The sequence below is a fragment of the Amblyomma mixtum genome, chromosome 10, assembly GCF_055824585.1.
Source record: "Amblyomma mixtum isolate Tamu chromosome 10, ASM5582458v1, whole genome shotgun sequence".
Classification (NCBI taxonomy): domain Eukaryota; kingdom Metazoa; phylum Arthropoda; class Arachnida; order Ixodida; family Ixodidae; genus Amblyomma; species Amblyomma mixtum.
The window spans coordinates 117,312,319-117,333,480 of NC_143021.1; the positions used below are offsets into that span (position 1 = coordinate 117,312,319).

A 21,162-nucleotide genomic window follows, 5' to 3' on the forward strand; every position below is an offset into this window, starting at 1 on the left:
AAACGGATGAAGAACGTACAAGAAGGCTCGAGACACAGCGGGCCGATGCTGCAGTTAAATGGGCCGATGGTGCGGCGGAAAAAGCCAGACTTCGACAGAACAGAATTCAGAGGAGACAGCGTGCCGAAGAAACATTGTATCCTACTATGTCTTTACTATACAGCCAAACACCTAGTTACACCCCAAGCCGAAACTACAAGCGTAGCCATGCAGCTGTTGCTAACGCAACTGACAAGGCTTAGCCAGAGCTAAACCACGCCTATTTTTTTGGTGCAGATGTAGCACTTAGCGTGCCGAGCGTTGCTTCCGCCCTTATCAGACAGCACGGTTGGGTTTTTAAATTTCACCTCAATCGAGATTCAGGACACGTGGTCGGGAATCGAACCCAGTACCACGGCGCCAGGAGGAGAGCGTCGCTTGACAGCCTGCGGCAACGTGCGGCTCGTCCGCGAGTCTGGCCACTTTCAACTCTGACAGGCGTTGTAATGAACAGATGTGTTTCATTTCTTTTCATACAAAGCAATTCATTTATTCACCTTGTGCAAAGTTTTTTTTTTTTAGTATTGGAAACATATTGAAGGAACTGCGATGACCAGCTAATGTTGGCCTACGGCAAGTGAGTTCCGCTTCGTAATGACAAAAGTGCATACCCGCTTAGCCCTGAGCTTTTTTGAACAATAAATGACAAAGAAAAATGAAGTACATGTTTCACCGTGGCAGAAAGTACTCACAAGCTAACTTCGATTGCATCGAAACCTTATTTTTAGTGCGAATCTCTGAGGCTAGCAAACACCGCCTTCAACCTTTTTTCGCCAATCACGGAGTCCTTATTTATTTCGATGTAATCAACGACTCAATTTTAAATATAATGGGGGAAAAAATGTCCCGTTTTCAACTACGAATTTCTCAGAAATGAATGCCCGTTTTGCTACCGAAGGTCTACAGAGCCACAGAAAGTCAAATAAACAAATTTTAAATTGCAGCGTAGTTCTCCTCAGGGTGCCTTAAAGTCGGCGTAAGACGGATGTAGGCGCACCTGGGCGTCGTGAGATTCCCTATGCGACAAGACGAACAGTTTAGCCACACCTTTCTTCGATCGCATGCAAGGAATTCTATGTAAATCGCATTCAATGCGGACGGAAAGCGCTGATGAACGAGAACGCTGGTTGTTAGGGCACGTCACCTACTTGATGTTTAACTTGTCTGCTCCTTCGTAGATTTAGGGCACAGTGCGGTTTTCGGCATAGGTAACCAGGCTGCCTTAAACCTTAGAAAAATTTATTTAGACTGTTTATAGGCTGTTCATACACATTTTTCGGTGGTGTTCATAGACTGACTGTAAAAAAAATCATAAAGACTAGCCTATAGACAATACAAATCCTCTAGACGGTGTATATGCAGTTTATATTTATCGGTATACACTATTAGTGGGCTTTTGCGCATATAATCTGTAGACTAGCAGCTACAAGAAAACAATATATTCTATATGAAGTCTGTGGAAAGCATACCGGCCATTTGTATTAGGTAACTGACCACGGAGGAACCAAGCCTGCGATAGGGCGGCAACGCTGCGGTCGCCAGCCTTCGCTGGCTGCGCGTATACCCTGCGTGACGTTCAGCTGCAGCAGCGCTACCCTCTTTTGGGCGGTTAAAATGGTCCTCACAGCTTGAGAAGTGGTAAAAGTTCACCTATGGCAAAGACAGTGCATCCCAGCTAGTGCATTCTATAGCGTGTATCCGTGCGTTTATAAGTGTACGTCCGCGCCTGCCCCAACCCCTTTCAAGCTCGATGCAGCTCGCCGCAGTCGGGTGTTTCAGCTCACCGATCCCACTTGGGCGCTCTCCGCCTCGGTCAGCCTGGCTCCGGCAGCCGTGGGCGCCTTCCCCGTCCTCTCCGGTTTCCCCTTGGTGCGGACGGACTTCTCGCCAGCGCTGCGGGCCGAAGAAGTGCGGCGCCGGGTTTCCGACGTGGCGGCGCTTTCGTTGGCACTCATCTTCGAGTACTGCCTGCGTGTGCACGGGCGGTAGCAAGTTAGGTATGCAGGCGGCGCACCGTCATTGTAGACGGCACTTGCACTCCAAGGCCGTGAGATACCCAGGCTGGTAAAGTACAAATGTCTAAGGGCATGGGTAAACGAAAGACAGGAATGTATGGAAAAGCACGAGCAGACTTTAGGACGAAAGGGCACAGAGATGCCTCGATAATGAAGCATGAGGCATTATGGGGGTACAGAAGGTATGACAGGCCGCCGCGGTGGCTCAGCGGTTATGGTGCTCGGCTGCTGACCCGAAAGACGCGGGTTCGATCCCGGCCGCTGCGGCTGGAATTTCTTTGGAGGAGAAATTCTAGAGGCCCGTGTACTGTGCGATGTCAGTGCACGTTAAAGAACCCCAGGTGGTCGAAATTTCCCGAGCCCTTCACTAAGGCGTCTCTCTTAGCCTCAGTCGCTTTGAGACGATAACCCCATAAACCAAACCAAACCAGAAGGTATGACAGTAGAACACATTTTGAGGCAAGTTGGTGCATAGCTTGAGTAGATGAAGCGCACAAAAGACAGCACACAGACAAAGAATAACATGAGACAGGTGCTATTAACACCAGAAGCGCCTGTCTCGTGTTATTCTTTGTCTGTGCGCTGCTTCTCGTGCACTTCGTCTACTCAAGCGGAAGATACGAAGTGCTGAGACGTATTTGAAAGGAATAATGGTGTCGGGGCTTACTTTCCGGAATGCGGTTCTGTGCTTAAGAGCAGAAGTTCAGTCAAGATTAGAAGTAAATCAGGGAGCTGTCGCAAGATGAACACTAGGTGCCCACGGCAAAACCACAAACGAGGCAGTACATGGGGATATGGGCTGGGCATCGTTCGAAGCACGGTAAGCTCAGAGTAAATGATAATACAAAGAACTCCGAGGAAAGTGGACGATAATGGGCGGGCGGCTAAGGTGTTAAGCACATATACAGAAAGAGCGTTTACTCACAATGCCGGAAAAGAGCTAGGAAGCTAACGAATAAGTATGCAAGACAGGAGGACGGAGAAAGGAAGAGCATCAAACGACAGGTAAAAAACGCGGCTGGTAAAAATTGGAAGAATTCAATGGAAAAGAAGCATATTGTAGAACTATATAAATACTGCAATAGGCAGATCAGGAAGGAATCGTTCCATGATACTCTTTGAAGCTAGATCAGGGTGTATTAGAACGCGAAGCCACAAAAAGAAATTTAACGTAGTAGGTGACATATGGGCGATGTGTGGTGAGTCTGGAGAAAAAAATAGGACATGTTATAACAGATTGTGGCAGTCTACATTCGGATGTCGATGCAGGCACAGTAACTCTTCCTGAGGCCCTAAGGTTTAGAACAATGGTCATGTGAGTGAATTTGCGGTAGAAGTAAGCAAAAAACGATTGGAAGATTGGTTGTTGCTCAAAAGCAGGGCGGTGACGTAAGGTTACAAGTTAAGAATTAAAAATTGTATTTAGAAAAATGGTAAATTTGTAGATAACATCATTAGGTTTCGGATGGCTTTCAGAAACTGAAGGGGAGAAAAAAGCCCATCATGGTGGTAACTGGCGCCACCCGATTATAAATGACGCTCCTAACTTCCACCCATACATCATGACGCGCAGGCCTTGATTTACAAAGCGCTATGCTTTGTGGACCACTCAACGCCGCTGCATGTCACTTGTCGGAGTAACATGGCTGCAGCGACAAGCAAGGGTCCACATTGCTGGTAACTTTTCGGCGTTACTGCAGGCGACATTTCTACGCAGCCGCACTCGGCGCCGACGACGATAAAGCCTTAAGCATACGTGGAAGCAGATGCAAGAGGCAGGGTGAACACACTCCTTTCCTGGTGGGCATCAACTTCGGCTACGACTCTGACCAGCTACATCGGCAACCACGTGACCTCGTTAAGACGTGCGAATTTGGACCTGTTCTTTATCCATGAAAACAGCTAGCGCACGGAACGGGACGACAGAAAGATAAGGACAGACAACGAGCGCTAAGAATGCCTTCAGCAGATCCTGTCGCCGTGAACTGAAAGCCAGCTTTTATGCCCAGCTAATCCGGCTCAGATCGGCAGAGTTCCCCGAGCACATTCTTCGCAGCCTGTCTGAAAATATTTTGGCCAAATTACGTGCTGCACTGACCACAAAAGAAAAGAAGAAAGGTCTGGTGGTGGCGGTTTCCTGAGTCCACGCGTTAGCGCACAAACTGAAGACGGTTGGAGCAAGGTTTTGTGTTCGAGTAGTCTTCTCTGCACAGCACAAGCTGGCCGGAGTATGCCAACCAGTAAACGGAGGTGAACGAAAGAAGGCGGAATGTCGTAAACAGCACCAGACTCGTTTCATACCGTGTGAGGAAGGTGTGGTGTATAATATTCCACTACCACGTGGCCTGTCGTACACTGGCCAAACCGGCCGGTGTGTTAATGACAGCATGAGAGTGCACGCCGCCTCGGTGAAGTAGTAGGCGCCCAAGCCCAGACCCGCACCCGAATGCAAAGATTGCCAACTTAGCGATAGGAGGACACGCCATCGCAACTGCAGCATGTGTGGACGGATACAGGACGACCGTCTGAGGGAGGGTGCTGAGCTGTTAAGACCTTCGGCCCCCAAGAGCAACCTCACGCTGCATTGCCGTGATTGCCAAGAAGGCGCGTGTGAGCCAGACCTGCTTCACTAGAAGACCTTGAAAAATCACGGGGTACAACCCAATCAGAAAAAGAGGCACAGATTGTGCTAGCGCTTTCTCTGCCAGTTTGTTGGCTAAAGCGATAGCCTTCTTAGACAGCTGTTAACTTTTGTCTGGCGCCGTTGCGGTTCTTTGGTTTCTGTTTGTTTGTGTATGAAAAAAAAAGTGTTCGTGATGTGTCCTTCTATTTCTGTCGTCCAGTTTCTTCAGCTAGCTGTTTTGACCTCGTTTCCTGCACAAAAGGAGCATCGGCAGAATATACTTCTAAACAGAACTGTCGTTTGGTTTGTGGCGGGGATTTCAGCATTATTATTGTTTGAGCGGTGTTTGAGCCGTGCTTTCACCGAATGCACGCACGAACCTGGCCAGCTCGGTGGAGGCGCCGACCTGGGAGACGATCTCCTTGAGCAGTTGCATGTCCTCTTCGGATACACCCTCGGTTTCTTCGCCTTCTTGCAGGAACTGCACCAGGAAGTCGGAGAAGGCGCCACCCCGCGTCAGCAGCTCGTCGTAGGTGCCCACGTCGCTGATCTTGCCGTCGCCCAGCACGACCACAGTGTCCACTTGGGGCAGCACGGCCAGTCGGTGGGTCACCAGGATGCGGGTCTGCGTGCGGACAGTGTGCACTGTTCAGTCCAATACTTGTTGAGATAGTTGGTTAAGTTATGTTATGTTAGGTTAGGTTAGGTTAGGTTAGGTTAGGTTAGGTTAGGTTAGGTTAGGTTAGGTTAGGTTAGGTTAGGTTAGGTTAGGTTAGGTTAGGTTAGGTTAGGTTAGGTTAGGTTAGGTTAGGTGAGGTCATAGTTCTTGTTCTTGTGCCTCTTCCTTAATGCGCTGCTAGCATGGATTGTTCAATCCAGCACAAATGAGCCCAGTGCAGGAGGTACCGAGACGCAAGCACGGGGGACTTCCGGGTAGTAATTGCACAGTTCGAATACTAAGTTTCAGGAGGTGAGCGGTGAGCCAAGGCCACAAATTCTGCGTAAATCATGAACATCATACTGCTTTCATAGCAAGAATATTGGCAATTACGTAGTAAGAAACAGAACACTTATTCAATAGAACAACGTTCTCTGTAGTGCAGGGCACAGTGCATGCGGGGAGGGTTAACGCAGTAACATACCTCCGAAATAAAGGTATAATTCTGTAAAAGCGAATATTATTCAATACACAGTCAAAAGAATGATTGTAAAAAAGCGTTGTATTAGGTTCATGATTTTTTGCCATCATATAATTTATAAGTTTGAAGTTTAAAGTTTATTAACGAATCCAGAGTTACAAGCGCATACAGCGAGAGGTCTCATGGTACAAGACCGCGGGCGGGACCTCTCACAAAAATAAATTTCAATAAGCAACAAAATAGGAAATACACAACACATTAATTAGCGACGCAAAGAATAAATAGATACACAGTGTAATTTGAGTTGCCGATATATTAAATACAAACAATATAATGCAGGAGCTGCACAATAAAACACTCACAATGCCGCGATACATAGGATAAATAACAAAAAATCCCACATTAAGGAGGAAAAAGTTTAATTTGACCCTGAACAAAGAAAGCATATTGATTTGTTTGATGTCTAAGTTCAAAGTATTCCAAAATGATATGGATGAAGAATGAAGGCATTGTTTCCCGTAGTTAGTTCTGACCTTAGATACTAAAAATTTAAGTTATTACGCAGCGCAAAACAAGTGACGAAGTTGCTTATGGTCGTGCCGGGAGAAAATATGCTTAGCGGGAGCTGATGATGAAGTATCTTAAAGAATAGGATACCTAGTGTTGTAAAAATAAAGGGCCGAGAAAGGTAGAACGTTTAAATCTATGACCAAAATGCGTGACGGTGATATCCGAGGGGTATAGGTTATGATGCGCATGGCTTGCTTTTGTAGTTTTATTAAAGGCCAGAGATGAATATCATAGGCGTTACCCCAAGATGAGATACCGTAGTTTAAGTGGCTGTGGATGAATGCGTTGTAAAGGGATAATAAAGTTTCTATTGGGAAATAGCTTTGGGCTTTAATTAGTGCGCGTAACCCATACGAAACTTTCTTGCACGTTTCAGCTACATGAGGATGGAATAAGCTGCGAGATGAGTTTGACGAAGGGCTGCTTCTGATAAATAATTCGTAATGAAGTTCAAAAACGATCACTATCAAAAGCAGCCTAGCTTCTGTGATCATAAGCCCTGTTTACAGCACATTCCGACGAATGTGTGCACAACGAAATGTCCGTAAAATTTGGTACCTGTTGGCATGCGCGGCGATCAATACGGGTATCACCAGTTATTCATGTCAGCTTGCAAACTGAAAATCTCTCACGAAATTGGAGTGGGTTGAAGGATCCCGTTACACCTCGCCTCTTGAAATTTGTTGCCAAAAAAACAACGGGGGGGGGGGGGGGGGGGGCTTTCCGTTTAGAGATTGTGCCACTCATACTTCTTAATCCAGAGAACGACACCCTTGGCCCTCAACTCAAGTCCCCCACGTGTCCCCCAAGCTGCAAGGCGCATCAGCAGCTGCCTCTTTTTGTTGAGATATCGGTCTGTCATGGAATAACCGTTGAAGCCACCGTTCGAAGGTGAGGTCCACTCGGGGCCACCAGTGGGCAGAAGTCGTTTCTCCACTGGGAACTACACGCATCAAGTAGAGGCGATCAAAAGGAATGTATCCGTGCTGAGTATTTGTCATCCTTTCCAAGTTTCCCGACCACGTGTCCCCACGGTTACTTTTGCAGCCTCATTTTTCCCCTGTACCATTGTGGACTGGAACGACCTTCCCAGAGACATTGCAGCCATCATGTGCTCCGCGACCTTGGCTGATAATATTCATGCCCATTTGCCATCCTGTTAACACTTGCCGCCAACGAATATTGTACGCACCCCTTATGTAATGTTCCTCACCGGGCCTTTAAGGAAAATAAATGAAATGAAATGCAATGAAAGTACTTACCAGTGCAGTTATCCAAGCGATGGCACTACGTGCATAATGCTGCATGCGATAGTATTGCCGCAGTTGCGTGCATCGAACGCAATAGCAAGAACATGAAGTGTTTAAGATTATACTGTCCATTTCTCTCAAGAGTGTTGCAGGCATGTGCTAGTTCCCTGGCTGGTACGTACTTCTGCCTGCATGCCTGGGGAAGGCACTGTCACGCATAGTACAACCGCGGAAGCAACGCCGTCCACTACAATGCATTTCCCGCGTCTGATCAATACCATGGCGCCATGGCATGCACTCCAGAAAGCCCTAATTTTTCTGCTGGCAGCTAGATCTCGAAGGGAGCTCTTGCCGTAACTTGCGCGTTTCCAGTCGCACTGGGCACGCTGTGAATGCTCACGGCAAATATTATACAACACCTCACGCACGTCCTAGTTTAGAAGAGTTACTCGAAGCGATTTGCCCGTAAGCTGGTCGATCTGCGCCTACCTTCTTTCTGAGGAGTCCCTTGGGGCCGATGACCTTGTCGAAGATGTGTTTTCCCACGTGCGAGTCGACAGCGCTGAGCGGGTCATCGAAGAAGTAGATGTCCGAGCCGCTGTAGACGGCCCTGGCGAGGCTGATGCGCTGCTTCTGGCCCCCACTCAGGTTAATGCCCTGCAGACGTGAGGAATGGCAAGGCCGTTTGCTGCGCTGTCGTGCCACAGTGTCACCAGCCAGCTTTGTTTTGCACCCCAGTGTTATCTAATGCTAGTTAATATATTATTAGCTCTTTGCAAGAGTACACAGACTGTCCTTATGCATTGGACCTGAAAACAATCCCAGGCGTTGGTACACTCTTTCCCAAGCGTTGGCACACCCATTCACAGGCATTGGCAATCCGATTCGCTAGCATTGACCCACTATTCCAAGCGTCGCTAAGAGATAAAATACACGTCATTTCATTGGCTTGTGAAATAGGAGAAGTTCTTAAAGCCTGTTTTCCATCCTTTCAATAGGTTTTTAAAAAGGCTTTAAGTTTATGGATAGTCACAAGCGCAGAAATATCCTGCGCAGACTAGAAGAGGGTAAGTTGATGTCATACCTAAAAGCTAATTAATGGCGCCCATCTTATAGTTGATGGGTAATATCTCTCTCACCATATTAACCACCAAAACGAAAAATAGGCTCCGTGCTCAAAAGATGCACTTTCTCTGTTCATTCTAAATTAAGTACGATGGAAAGACAAGTATCATACTAATAATAAAGTTTGCATTATGTCTAATAAAACGGACATTAAAGGGACTTCAGCATGCGCACCCTAAAATGAAAAGCTCGCCGTCCCTAAAGTATCTGGAAGCAACAGAATAAACAGTGCCAAAAGACTGGATTCCGCGGGATAAGGCTAAGGATGACTGTTTAGAAGACACACTTTGCAGTATTTTCATCTCAGGACGTATACTTAGGTTAGTAACATTTCTCGCACAACAAGGGACGCAAGGGAAGTTACCTTCTCTCCAACCTCCGTGTCGTCACCGCCGGGCAGGATGTCCAAGTCTTGCTTGAGAGCGCAGGCCTCTATCACCTGCTCGTAACGGTCGCGGTCGAAGGGCTCGCCAAAAGTGATGTTGCTCTTGACGCTGGCATTCTGGATCCACGCTTGCTGTGGACAGTAGGCGACGGAACCCTGGGGGCGCAGGAATGTGCTCTGGGTTTGTCCACTGTCGTATACAGCTGAAGACCAGCACTTTTGTCTGGGGGCCCGACTCGCCCACTATTTCAAGAACACGAGGCTACACAAGTTTCGCAGAGCATGTTGAAACCAAGAAAGGCGGTGGCTGGAAGTAATAAGGGAATATGGGATCGCTGATCCGGATCAGGGGAGGGAAATGACTAGAAGAACAAGAATTTGGTGGAGCGCATAGGTCAGCTTCTCTCAGGTCATGAATTGCAGTTCACCAGTATCCCTCAAGAGAAAAGTATAAATATAGCTGTATCTTACCGGTGCTCACCTATCGGCCAGGAGCATGGAGGCTAACGAAAAGGGTTCAGGTTAAGTTAAGGACAACGTAGAGAGCTATGGAAAGGAAGATGATAGGTGTAACGTTAAGAGACCGGAAGCGGGCACAGTTGTTGAGGAAACAAACGTGGGCTAATGACATCCTAGTCGAAATCAAGAGGAAGGAATGGGTTTGGGTAGGGCATGTAATGCGAAGGCAAGATAACCGCTGGGTAACGGAGCAGATTCCAAGAGATGAAAGGTACAGCAGAGGGCGGCAGAAAGTTAGGTGGGCGGATGGGATTAAGTACTTTGCTTGGATACAAGGCCGCAGCTGTCGAAGGACAGGGTTAATTGGAGAGACATGGTAGAGGCCTTTGCCCTGCAGTGGGCGTAGTCAGGCTGATGATGATGCTGCGTTCTTCTTGTCGGAGGTTTTATGGTGCTTTCAAATGATAAGAAAAACCATGCTCATAAATTTCGAAGGCTTTTATCTAGACCGTTGGTACGTGTGTTGTACAAACGCAAAATTTCTAGTAATGAAGAGATAAAAAACAGCGCAGCGACGACGGGCAAGACCGAAGAAAGAAGAAGGACAAGCGCTGACTAACTGAGCGCTTGTCCTTCTTTCTTCTATCTCGTCCGTCGTCGCTGCGCTGTTTTGGCCTCTTCAGTGGGCACCAACTCACTCAGTTTTCGGTTCTTCTGCAGTTTCAGTAATGAACTTCGTCTATGTCTATGTGGCGGTGCCTATGTCTATGTCTATGTTGTGGCAAAGGAAATAAGAGGGCATCTCGTAAAGGAGACTACAATTTAAATGCGAGTATTAAGCGAGTATTAAGTCTTCGTCCCGCGCTTATGCTAGTCGCATAAGAAGCCGCTTCCAATGTGGATAAATGCATTGAAGCAGTGAAGCTGAGAACTGACAAGCTGGAACTGCGGGGCAAAAACCGGAGTGTAGGAAACGACCCGCTCGAGGGCAGACCTAGCAGATGAAGGCGTTCATTGCCGAACGACAGAAACAAATCAAAAGAAGAATAACACGAAAATGAGAAAAACTGAAAGTGCTAGCACATGAAGCACTATGAACCTAGCCGCCATCCCGAGAAGTGGCGCTGGCGACCATGAAACACGGTGTCCGTGCTCCTTTCTTTTTATGTTGCCAAGCAATCCCGTGTAAGCTCGTAACACTTCGAATGAACTAAGCCATCTCAAAAGCTCTACACTCTAAACTCGAATAAGCTTGTATGGGGGTAAAAACGGAGTAAGCTCTGCTCTAGCGCACTCCCTTTTATGGACAGGACATGCTGCCGAAGTTCCGGAGTGGATTTCGATCACCAAATTTACGGAATACTTATTCTTGGTGACAGAGGTAAAGCCTTTGTCAAAAGTTTGGAGCCCAGGGGGTTTGCTTCTGAGCCACACTGTCTGGTTCGTAATGCATCTCCAGCGCTCCAAATTTGCTGAAGGTTAGAAGATTTCTGGCCCTGCCTCCTCCAATGGGTAGGACTACCACGAATGTTACACGAGTCCCACTGCGAGGTTTAGAAGCAAACCCCCTGGGCTCTAAACTTTTGACAAAGACTGTACCTTCCCACTGAAAACCACAGCAACTTGATGCAGTTAGCAATGGCCGGAGGCTTTTGAACGCGGCACCGGAGGTGTTGAGGTTAGCAAACTGAGGAGACTGAACCCTTCGTAACCGCTTGAACTTCGCATGATCTGAAGAGGGAATTTTTTTGTCACACTCAACGGCCAGTATTCCAAGACCTCCGTAAATTTCCATCAATGGAAATCTACTCCTGGAATTAGGCAGCATATACCCGGCCCCTAAAAGGGATTGCGCTAGAGGACAGTTGACCCTCTTTTTACTGATATGTAGGCTGGCTCGGGTTTAGAGTGCTACTAACAAATCCGAAGGGTTAACTTACATTGATGTTGACGGTCCCCTTCTTTTTAACCATGTCGCCAAGGAATGCGGAAAGCATGGATGACTTCCCGGAGCCAACCGAACCGACGATGGCGGCCAAAGAACCTTTGGGGATGCTGATGTTCAGGTCATGTAAAGTGGCTTGGGAGTCCTTAGACCATGCGAAGCTGGCATCCTTCATCACCAAATGATCGCCTGCAGCGAGAGCAACCGTAATATTTTTTTAATGAAAGGGTCATAATTCCAGAAGTGGTAATAGGTCCCACACACTTCCTTGAAACAAGAGGTGGGGCCGAGGTGGTCATGGAAGAGCACGCGGATTAACAATAATATAGAATATATTTATGATGGGTAAGCCGCCCTCTTGCTTCTAGTGAGGACAGCAGTTACCATCCCATTCTGTATTATTCATAACGAAAAAAAAGAAAGCCAGGCTAGTTGTGAATGTACCAACATATAAAGTTATTTCAGCGCAGAAGGACGACAACGCAGAGGAAGATCCATGACCAGTTTCTCGCTTTCACACTGATTGCGGCCCTAGCAACAAAACATTAGTAATGCTTAACAAAAACTGAGGAGGCACTAAGGCTCCTCCTTAAGGGTATGACGCAATAGCGGTAATTGGTCCCTTCAGTGGCCTGGAGTCCTCTTTGAGTATCAATGCGTAGACATGGCCGCTGCCTCTTTCTTTAACCATCACACAACGGTTAACCGACGTTAAGAGTACAAAGCGATAGCATTAGAGATCAATCAAGGCGGAAAGCTGGGCTAGTTCTTGTGTCATCGTTAATTAAAAGACTAGCTCGTAAAACTAGGACAAAGACATAGGAGGAGACAGGACGAGCGCTAAACATCAACTGTAAACAGCTAAACAGCATGTGCAAGAATCTGGCCACGAGATTAACGGGGATCAAGTAAAGATATTGACAACAGAAAAGAACACATCAGCACGGCAGAATCTTGAGTCGCTTAGCATACAGACATCGTCTAACACACTAAACAGGACTCTACATCCTATCTATGCTAAATCATTAAAAACGCTACTGAGTGCTACAAAAGGACGGATCCGTGCGCCGATTGTTTCATAGTGAACAAGGGAGCCGTAGCGCTCCCGGAACGTCTTTCCATCTTTATTGCCTTTGGCCAGTGTCCAGCAATCATCATCACCATGATTCCTGACCAGACGGTATGCCGTCAAACCCTCGACTACATCAACTGAAGATTTACGACGACAAACAGGTACTTAAAAACACTTAGTTGGCACATGCGTACACTGGGTTAAAACGAGCACAAACTAATCAAAATGTAGCAAACTGCTTCTGAGATACATCTTTTTCTTTTCTGGTCAGGACAAGTGATGTGCTGACACAGCTATCACCTTCCCTGTTAATGTGATAAGCGTCACAAATCTCACGGCATCAGAGATCCCTCCCCCGCAGGTACTCCTTCTTTGTCGTCCAGGCTCCTACATGACTACATACGCAGGATTGGTCACTCTAAATCACTTTCATAGCTTGGTAGGAGTCTCCATGCCACTCCAGGCACTGTGGTGCAGTGGTTGAGCAATTCGCCACTGCCCCAACAGGTGGTTATTTAAAACACAGCTACCGATGGGACTTGTGCGACCCAGGTTGCCCTTCCAGAGCAACCTGGGCCCTTCCAGAGCAGCCTGTCGTTACCAATAATTAATTTCACTGCCACCTGGAACTGGGGGCAGTTTTCTAACAATCCGGTCGGTAGGTTTTGATCCTAGAGTTTCTTACAATTACCTAGAGGGAAAGCTGACAACCCGTCTATGGGAGTTTGCATGGAGGCCCCTCGAGACCACTTCAGCCACCATGGGCGCTCAAAGCATCATGGGGCGGTGAGCTACCGACTGCAGAACCACAACTTTTGGCCAAGAAATAATAGAAAAATAAAGCTGTTCGATAACTACGAATGTTCTAACATTCAATGTCCTGACTATAAATTGCAACAAACGAGCAGAAAAGCATCTAAATGCAAAGTTTACCCAAAATAAGAGATGGCTAGCTCTCCTACTGGGAAAGTAGTGAACACTACAAAAACTAATATTTTGCGATTAACAGGCGCATTTCTAAAAGTAAATATGTTTGCAAAAAAAAATATTGTCGCTTAGATACTGTAGGAGGTTTTTTAATGGCATTTCGGAAAAGTGAAACCTTTTATTGGAGTCGTGTGTCGTTGCGTTTTCACTACTATGGTTTTTGCACACTGCGTTCGCGCGAAAGTCGTCTGCGCACACACGAACAGCGTTTTCGGAATGAAACAGCTCAGTAGTGCCGCTCCGTGTTCCCCAAAAAATACAACTGTCTCGCACCAAGTAGCTCACCGTACCATGATGCTTTGAGCGTCCGTGGTGGCTGAAGTGCAGCGCCGCCGGCTTTCCCTCTAGGTAATAGTAAGAAACTCTATGGCTTTGATGGCGTAACAAGGTCATGTGACCTGGCTGATAGCTGGGCCGCCCCTTTCCTCGACACGCCGACGACGCCGAGGTTACCGCTGAACGGGACCGTTAACACTATATATCGCGTTAATAAGAGCCGGTCGTTTCTGCCTCCATGGCGCACTCAGTATAGAAATGGTGAATGAGCCAAGCGCACAAACCTTCTTCCGCGTTGTGTTTCACAGCATTCGGGTCCAGCTCGTCCGAGCGGAGGTACTTGTTGATGCGCCCCAGGGACACTAGAAACTGCAGTATGGAAATTCGTTCAGTCGAAAGCAGTGTGGGGATTACAAAACCTGACTTAATTTTGAGTCTAAATCAAAATCTTCTCGCCTATTGTCTCGACAGCGTTTATTGCACCGACAGTTAAACATCGTTCATTACTGCATCCGCACGTTGCGCACAGCCGCCTCCAAGAGTTCCATTTCGATCACCCAGCCTAGAAATGCGCTACCTTCTCCGGAGCATTCCTGAAAACGACGGTTCAAAGTAATTAAAATTTTAATGCGTCAGTTGTAGCCGCTGTAGTTTATCGTAATCGCTTGCGATCACTCCCACCATTTTTCAGTAGTAGATACTACTTATTACCGGGCAACTCATGTCTTGCTTAGAGACAGCAAACATAGCGCATTTCATAGCGTTTTTTCTTTACTAATTCAGCGCCAGACCAATTTCAGCATGTTACGTGAGCGTAAAAGTATTCGCTCATTTTACGCGTGAGTTCATCTAATTAACCAAATTTGCTGGGTGAAACTCTGGATGCAGCCTTCCCACTTGAACTTAGTTAGCGAAACAGCTTCATTAGTCATCGTTCTTTCGTGACATTTTGAAAAATGTTGCGACTAAGCGTCTCGGCTTATGTAGACTGGAATCGACCCCCGAGTGAATTAGTGTGTCCACTCGCCATGGCGGTGAAGGTGATGAGCATGGGCAGGAAGGCCATGGGGACACGCAGGATGTTGAAGAGGGAGAGGGAAACGAACGCCTTGTTGGCGTCCAGCACGTTCGCCGGGTCGATGGCGATGAAGACGGCGAAGCTGGCGAGCGCCACCTGCGAGAAGTCGAGTTGAGGGGGAAAGAGATACACAATTGCATTTAAGAGGGAAGCACAAATGCCGAATTGCCTATGTCCGTGTTTGCCTGGCAAGCACAGAAATAGGTTGAAGCAAAGTTTCATTTCGGACACACGTACCTACCTGGTTGAATAGAACAGCTTAATAGGGATGGAGCACAGCCTAATATAGATGGAGCACTTGTTTTTTTCAGTGCAGTACCCAAGGTAAAACTTATCGCGAAAAAAAACATGGCATGAGCGGAAAATAGACAGACTGGTTCATCAAGTGTGAGCATAGGCTGCTGATGTAATACCCGTTATTCCTTCCTAAAACTGAGATCAAAGCAGCGGACACACACAAAATGACCTTCCAAGCATAGCGGGATGTGTGTGCTACAGTAATCATTCTACTGTTGACTGCAATCGGCGTCTACGGTTGTATTATTGAGTCAAAGATTGTTACATGAAAATTTGTCACTCTCCGGAAACGGTACTGCACCGAGCAATGTGACAGTTGAAGTTAGATGTGAGTGAAGCTTCTTTGAAAGATCATATCTCGAACGGAAAAAGTATGCCATCCCTGCTCATTGCGTGCATTTAGGAAGCGCAACCTGAATAAATGCTCATCCGCACGTTGGTTCTCAGTGTTATGTAAAAAAAGACATCACTTTCAAAAACTAAAGCTGTTTGGCTCTCTTTAGCAGTTGCCATCAAAACCTGCTTGTGCATTGTGAGTATTAGTAGGGAGAATGTTTAAAAAGTCAAAGATTTGACATGTCACTTCCTGTGTGCCATCTTTTGTGCACACCTTTTATTTTGTGCACGTTTCTTATAGCGTATTCTACGGTTGTGCCTTTAGAGGTGTTTCCAGACAAAAGCAGAAGAATTGGACGGAATTTGTTCAAAAGTGGCCAACGCTTATCTGTTTTGATAACGTTTGAAATAGTTAGCACTCCATGTTTGTTGAAAAGTGAAGCAAAGTAGCATAGATAATGTGCGTTCTCAATAAGGCTCTCTTTTGTAAGATGTGCGGTGGCCGCAGCTGGCGAAGAACTGTGTTAATTGGAGAACCATGGGAGAGGCCTTTGTTCCTACTGTATATGACTGCTGCTAGAAATTTTCACTTATTTTATCCTTTAAATTTAACGGCGCCATTTCCCCACTTTTCTTTTCGGAAACCACGCTGTTGATCCTTGATAATGTAGATTTTGTCGCAGAATTTAAGGTCGGGTATCGAAAACTTGTTCGATGACCTTAAAGAAAATCGGTGTAGCAGAATTGGGCCTGTGATCACATAAATGATTTTGATCGCCTCCTTGTGAAGTACAGATATTTCTGCGATTTTTGTTTGTTTTGAAATACCTAGGTGCTTAGAATTAGATCGCATATATGAATGAGTGGGGATTCAGTGATAAGCACTGGGTTTTAAATTCAGTGGTAAGGAACCAAAAGAGCGAATCTGTGCTCCTCGATGCTATGTACGGTCATGGACAAATTTATTTACAATACCCCTAAGGGCCCTCGTGCGAGGGTATTACATAGAGGGGGGGGGGGGCGATACAATCATAAAAATATGGCACAGGAATTTGAACAAAATACACGTAATAATGAATTAAAACTAGTAATGTACACAAATAATAACAAACAACGCAGAATAAAATACTCAGTAAATGCACATAATGCAACAAAAATACGAAATCTGTTAGTCCATGGTTTGCTTTACCGAATGCTGAAACGATTGTGGGTTAACCTCAATAGCTATGTGTGATGGCAAGTTATTCCAATCTATTATAGTGCGAGGAATGAATGATTTCGCGTAGAGCAATGAACGGCATGTGATGCGTTTTATTTTGTTAACGTGGTCACGGCGAGGAAAGACTGCAGGGTGTGGCAAAAAGAAGTCGTCGTGGAGGGTGGGATGGTGATACAGTTCGTGAAGCAAGGTTAGGCGAGCGAAATGGCGTCGACATGATAGCGGTTCCAACTCGGCACGTTGTTTTAATGCTGTGACACTGGTGAAGCGTGAATAATCTGAAAAGATGAAGCGAACAGCACGGTTTTGCAGGGATTCAAGGTTGTTTATGATGTAAGCTTGATGAGGGTCCCATATGGCAGAAGCATACTCAACTTTCGGGCGGATTAGCGTGATGTAAGCAAGTTTTTTGAAATGTGAAGGCGCGTGTTTGAGATTATGCCTAAGAAGGCCGAGTGCGCAATTTGCTGATGCTAAGATTGTGTTAATATGGTAATGCCAAGTTAGGTCAGACTGAAAGTGAACTCCTAGGTACTTGTAAGTTGTTGTAAGTTCAACTGTATCGTTATTGAGGAAGTAGGTTGTAGCAATTTGAGTGGAACAATTAGTAAACGACATTAACTTTGTTTTAGATGCATTTAGAGACATTAGCCAAGAAGAACACCAAGCCGTTACAGCGTCAAGATCAGTTTGAAGTGAATGGCGGTCGGTTTCATTACTAATATTACGATATATTACACAATCATCCGCGAATAACCTAATTTGAGACGATACACACTTGGGTAGATCGTTAATAAAAATTAAAAAAAGCAGAGGGCCAAGTACACTTCCCTGGGGGACTCCAGATGTTACGGGGACAGAAGACGAGTTAAAGCCGTTGACAGAGGTGAATTGTTTTCTGTTATCGAGGAATTGTTTTATCCATGAAATAACGTTGGGATGGAGATTTAAGTTTGTCAATTTGGTTAGGAGCCTGTGATGGGGAACGCGATCAAAAGCTTTAGAATAGTCTAAAAATACTGCGTCAACCTGTAAGCCAGCGTCTACTGCGGAAAATATGTCGTTAGTAAATCCAGCGAGTTGTGTGTCGCATGAATAACCCCTGCGAAAACCGTGCTGGTATTTGAAAATGATATCATGCTCCTCTAGATAATTAATCACTTGAGTATGAATTATGTGTTCCAGGAGTTTACAGATGTTGCTGGTTAATGAGATAGGGCGATAGTTAAGTGGAATGGTGCGGTCTCCGGATTTGAAAATGGGTATTACTTTCGCTGTACGCCAGTCGTCAGGAATTGTTCCAGATGATAATGATTGTGAAAAAAGGGATGTCAATACTTGATAGAGGTTTAGAGAGGCATTCTTTAGTATTTTGTTATTAAATCCAAGGTGATCAGAGCTAGTAGTAACTTTGAGGTTATTCAAAAGGGCAAGAATGCCTGATTCATTAATGATAATTTACTTATTTACTATTTACTAGATACGTGTTCACGAAAAGAAAAATTATTTCTGCACGGTCAAGCAAAAGACGTCAATGAAGAGCATGGAACGGACATGCGTGCTCCCTCCGTGCGACTAATACCAACTGAGTGGCAGCCGGAGCAACGGAGGAGCAAGTTGTTTTACAGGAATCCGCATCCCGAAACTTTTGTCCATAACTGTACGTGCTACGCTCACAACCGCCCAACGGGGCACTGCAAAGCGCCTGATTTTAAGGCGGAAACCTGTAATGCCTCATCGCTGTAAGCAGGAGTTGTCGACAGAAATGTCACGCTTTTCAGCTGGTCTAAATGGTCGTGACGTCAGAGTGCGCGAATTTCAAACGGGGCCAAATGCACTTTGGCTAGTAACCATGCAACCAATTAACTCTTTTGCTACCGCAGAAAAATGGACGATTTGGAGTGTACGGAAAGAAAATTTTTTTTCACAAGAACTAATACACCCAGCACATATTGCAATGCATGAAATTGTAGCTTATTAGTTACACTTCTGAATGAAGCAAACATGAGAGTTGTGTGTGCGAAAGTAAATGAACATTTATTTGTGAAATTTGCTAAAAACACAAAAAAAGTATATAGCAAAAACAAAAATTACCGGCTGCACTAAGCCAGAACTTGATTAGAGGAAAACTGGAATATACAAACTGTTGCACATGTTTATAGCTGTCATTATTCACAGTTTCAGCTATGAGAAAAATTTACTGCACTTTCCATGGCCTGTCAAGTCAGGGGTCCTGACTGTGGTGCCACTGTGAAGAGCAATCAGGGGTGAAGATGTGAAGCAGAGGTAGACTGACAGGTGCTTCACATAAGGTTTTATCTTTGTTCCTCCCTTGTCCTCTGATAGCCGAGCTTGCAGTTTCTTCTTTTTTTAATTTTTTTTGGTTGGTGTTGAATGGATTCTATGGGAGGATTGGGGGCGTGGACTTCATTTTCCTCATCAGACCCGGAGATTTCTTGAATGAGCTGCTCCCTGATAGCCAGCTGATAAAATTTGGCATTTTAGGCAAGCTCTAAAACATCAGAATCAATGAAATAAGTTTTAGCGATGTGGTTCGAAAGCCAGGACACTTTCCAAGTGTTGCCAATAGATGCTGCCGCCACTGAATCATCCGGGTCCGTTACGTGCAAAAAACAAATAAACAAAAAAAGCGAAAAACCAATTTTGAGAAATGATTTTTGATGGCAGAGGGCCAGAATAGATTATTCTGGTATTTCAGTAGAAATAAAGTTGCGGCAGATCAACAATTCCATTGTATATGATGATTCCAATGAACATCAGCATCTCCAACAGATTCACGTCTTTCCATGAGCCGTCATGCCGAACTTGGCGAAAATCTTCATCCATGCATACTTATTAGTGTTTCCGCACATGGTCTTCATCATTTCCGCCGTGAAGAGCTTCAAAAAAAAAGTCGAGAAGTCGAGCTAATCTCCAAGCGCCGCTCTGCAGCGATGTGCCGATATGGGCACCTAGCTGTAGTCTTGGTTGAAAAACGCGACGCTACCTTGAGCATTTGGCAAACTGCCTTCGCCATACGTTGTCAAGACCCTGAAGCACAAAAATAAACCACTCTCATCAATTACAAACCGTATGAACCGCAGAAAACCCACAGCGAACGAAAACAGAACTTACATGCAAGTACGCGCTGACGTTCCAGGCTCCCGAGGCGAAGTCTCGCTGTCGAAACCGAAATCCAACGTTTGTACATTGTTGCCCGACTAATAACCGCTTCTTTCGTCGCAAAAAACGAAACCGAAACCGGCCGACGTACTCGGTGTCAGCTTTCGTTTTCGAGGAGCGCGCGGCGACGCGGACGCCATTTTCTCCGGCTGACGCCGCTGCGGCCGTTCAAAGTTTTATTTTTTACGGCGCCCCCTCATGTCAAAACACTGAAACCAAGGCTGCAATCGAAAGAGCAGTTGTTGTGCTTGCTAGCTAGATGGCGGAGCACGTTCATGACTCTCCAAAATGAGCTTTTTCGCGCGGGCGATTTGAATCGATCATATGCGATCGATGGCCTATGGCGCGGTAGCGAAAGAGTTAAAGGGCCAGTATGAGTTATGATCCAAGTAAAATAAATAAATAAACAAATAAAAACCAGTAGGAAATAGGTCGAGTGGGGGAATCGAACATCTTAACCACACATCAGTGACACAAGCAGCAACACCGCGCTTAAGGCTTTCGCATCACCGCACTTTAGGCCAGCAAAGTGCCCCCCTGAATTGTTTCGAAAGCTTCTTAAAATGTTATTCGATTAGTAAATTCACTTTATCATGTCACACCTAATGTCTACCTTACCCCTGATATTCCTCGATCAACCAGGAGCCATCACAGCCTTAATGTTAAGCAATACTTCGCCCATACTAATAATTCAAACACAGCTTTTTTCCTCGTACTATTGAGCATTGGAACTTAATTCCTGGTATAACGCGGTCTCTTCCATTAAACTCATTTTTAACAGCTATCGGTGCCACATGATGTTTTCTTTGTGTTGTGTTCATTGTACATTGCTTCAATTTGTTAGTTACTGCCTACACATTGTTCGCGCTATGTATTTGACCATGTTAGATGTAATCTTTTTGTGTGTGTATTGTACATTGCCATTTTTTTTTCGAAATTGTTATCCCCACTCCTGCAATAGCCCCAATAGGGGCTGCAGTATGTAAAAATAAATAAATAAAATCAGTACACATGTTGATTGAAGAGGTGGCTTGCTGCTGCTTTTCTATCAATTGTTATACAATGCACTCGAATGGATTGCACTTTTGAAGGCTACCACACATTCTTCAGGCAGTAAAGTGTACTCCTCAAGCGGAGCCTTTGCGAACCGTGCCGGAGTCAAGA

The 21,162-nt window shown here is 45.7% G+C and overlaps 1 protein-coding gene across 1 annotated transcript in view; it reads right to left on the reverse strand.

Annotated features, from left to right (window-relative positions):
- LOC149326759 (ATP-binding cassette sub-family C member 1-like) overlaps positions 1-21,162 on the reverse strand; it is a 112,412-nt gene that overhangs the window by 38,158 nt on the left and 53,092 nt on the right. The window contains exons 12-18 of the mRNA XM_089563814.1: positions 14,913-15,059; positions 14,170-14,254; positions 11,546-11,739; positions 9,126-9,302; positions 8,126-8,293; positions 5,058-5,302; positions 1,824-2,007 (exon numbers count right to left, since the gene is read on the reverse strand). Of these exons, the coding sequence (XP_089419940.1) occupies positions 1,824-2,007; positions 5,058-5,302; positions 8,126-8,293; positions 9,126-9,302; positions 11,546-11,739; positions 14,170-14,254; positions 14,913-15,059 (1,200 nt within the window). The remainder of the gene's footprint in view (positions 1-1,823; positions 2,008-5,057; positions 5,303-8,125; positions 8,294-9,125; positions 9,303-11,545; positions 11,740-14,169; positions 14,255-14,912; positions 15,060-21,162) is intronic.